The following is a 1,379-nucleotide window of genomic DNA, read 5'->3' on the forward strand; positions in this document are numbered from 1 at the left end:
TTAGCCAAACGCATAAAGAATGATAAAACAGGAAAAGAAATTAACACTGTGGCCAAGAAAGGAAATGAGAAAAATGTCCCAGAGAAGTGGAGCCCTGTGGCTGGCATTGTTATTGCACTCTGTTGTCACCACAGGTGTGATTGGAGACATTATGTGGGCAAAGAGTATTTCAGGGCTCTAGGCCTTGGAGCAGTGGAATTCCACTACTTCCAGCGAATGAGTAGTTGGGCAACTTGTGGGATGCGAAAAACATCTTTGGAAGCCTCCAGTCTCAGCACAAAGAGAAAAGATGAGCAGAACGATGACAGTGAAGAGCATGACGACGGTGGATGCCAAATCACAGACGAAAGCAGTGGCAGTGCGCCTGGGTTCCTTACTGTTGAAGAGAAGAAGAAAATAGGGCATCTTTGTAAATTGCTGATTGATCAAGGCCGAGTCGAGTATTTACGGCAGAAAGGATTCAGTCCTGCTTTACAGTATTATACAGATCCTCTGGTGTCTTTGGAAAATGTATTGTTAACTGCTTTACCAAATCATTCTTCATCACCAGAAACAACTGCTTAATGGAAAAGAAATTGTGAACATCTGTCTTCCACCAAAAAAAAAATTTTTTTAGTTGTATTTTTATATTAATGAAATATACTTTACGTAGTAGAGATGTGAACTTTAAAAACTGTTGTGGCCTCACTGAACTTTGGTAATAGCTTTGTTTTTTACTTAGAAGTCCAAATGTTAGCAAATTCACCAAATTCTCAAAGTAAGTCTCTTCAGCAGGGCATCTTGAGTTATATTATCCATCAGTATTTATAGAGATTGGTAAAGTAGTTGAACAGTTGACTTGGTTATCTGAAACACACATAACACATCAATACACAACTAGCACATTAGCTTTCTATTTGTATTAATTTGGGAAATTTATTGTCCTTTGGTTTTATTTAATACTTTTTACTTCTCAAGTTCAAGATGTATGATCAATTGTCTGTTTGTACCAACGGCCTGTCTGAGAACTTGGCTTATATATGGATTTTTTTGTCCATTCTAATCTGGAAAGTATAATCAATTGTGATTTTTTTTATTCCTAATGCAAAGAAATTCAGAGATGTTCACAATCATTAATGAATTCACCTTCAGATTACCAGAGCCATATATGTATTTATGTGTTATCTGAATTTATTCATGATGAACAGCAAAACTGAAGAGAAGGTTTTCAAGGGAAATAAACTGTTTCACTTCATTTTTTAATTGAATAATTATCTAGTTAGAACTTCCAAAAAGATAACTTATAAACCTCATTCACAAATTAAGTTGAAACTTGAAATAACTTCTGAAGTTAATTATCACATCTTTTAAAAGGACATTTTTATACATATAAGCACAAT

The 1,379-nt window shown here is 34.9% G+C and overlaps 1 protein-coding gene across 1 annotated transcript; it reads left to right on the forward strand.

Moving 5' to 3' along the window:
- Positions 1 to 3: 3 nt before the first annotated feature.
- LOC132009213 (tRNA:m(4)X modification enzyme TRM13 homolog) lies at positions 4 to 983 on the forward strand (the record flags this gene model as incomplete). The annotated part of the gene is made up of 1 exon (XM_059387532.1): positions 4 to 983. A coding segment is annotated over one exon (561 nt), but the record flags the coding sequence as incomplete, so codon positions are not given.
- Positions 984 to 1,379: the final 396 nt, after the last annotated feature.

The sequence above is a fragment of the Mustela nigripes genome, unplaced genomic scaffold, assembly GCF_022355385.1.
Source record: "Mustela nigripes isolate SB6536 unplaced genomic scaffold, MUSNIG.SB6536 HiC_scaffold_7640, whole genome shotgun sequence".
NCBI lineage: Eukaryota > Metazoa > Chordata > Mammalia > Carnivora > Mustelidae > Mustela > Mustela nigripes.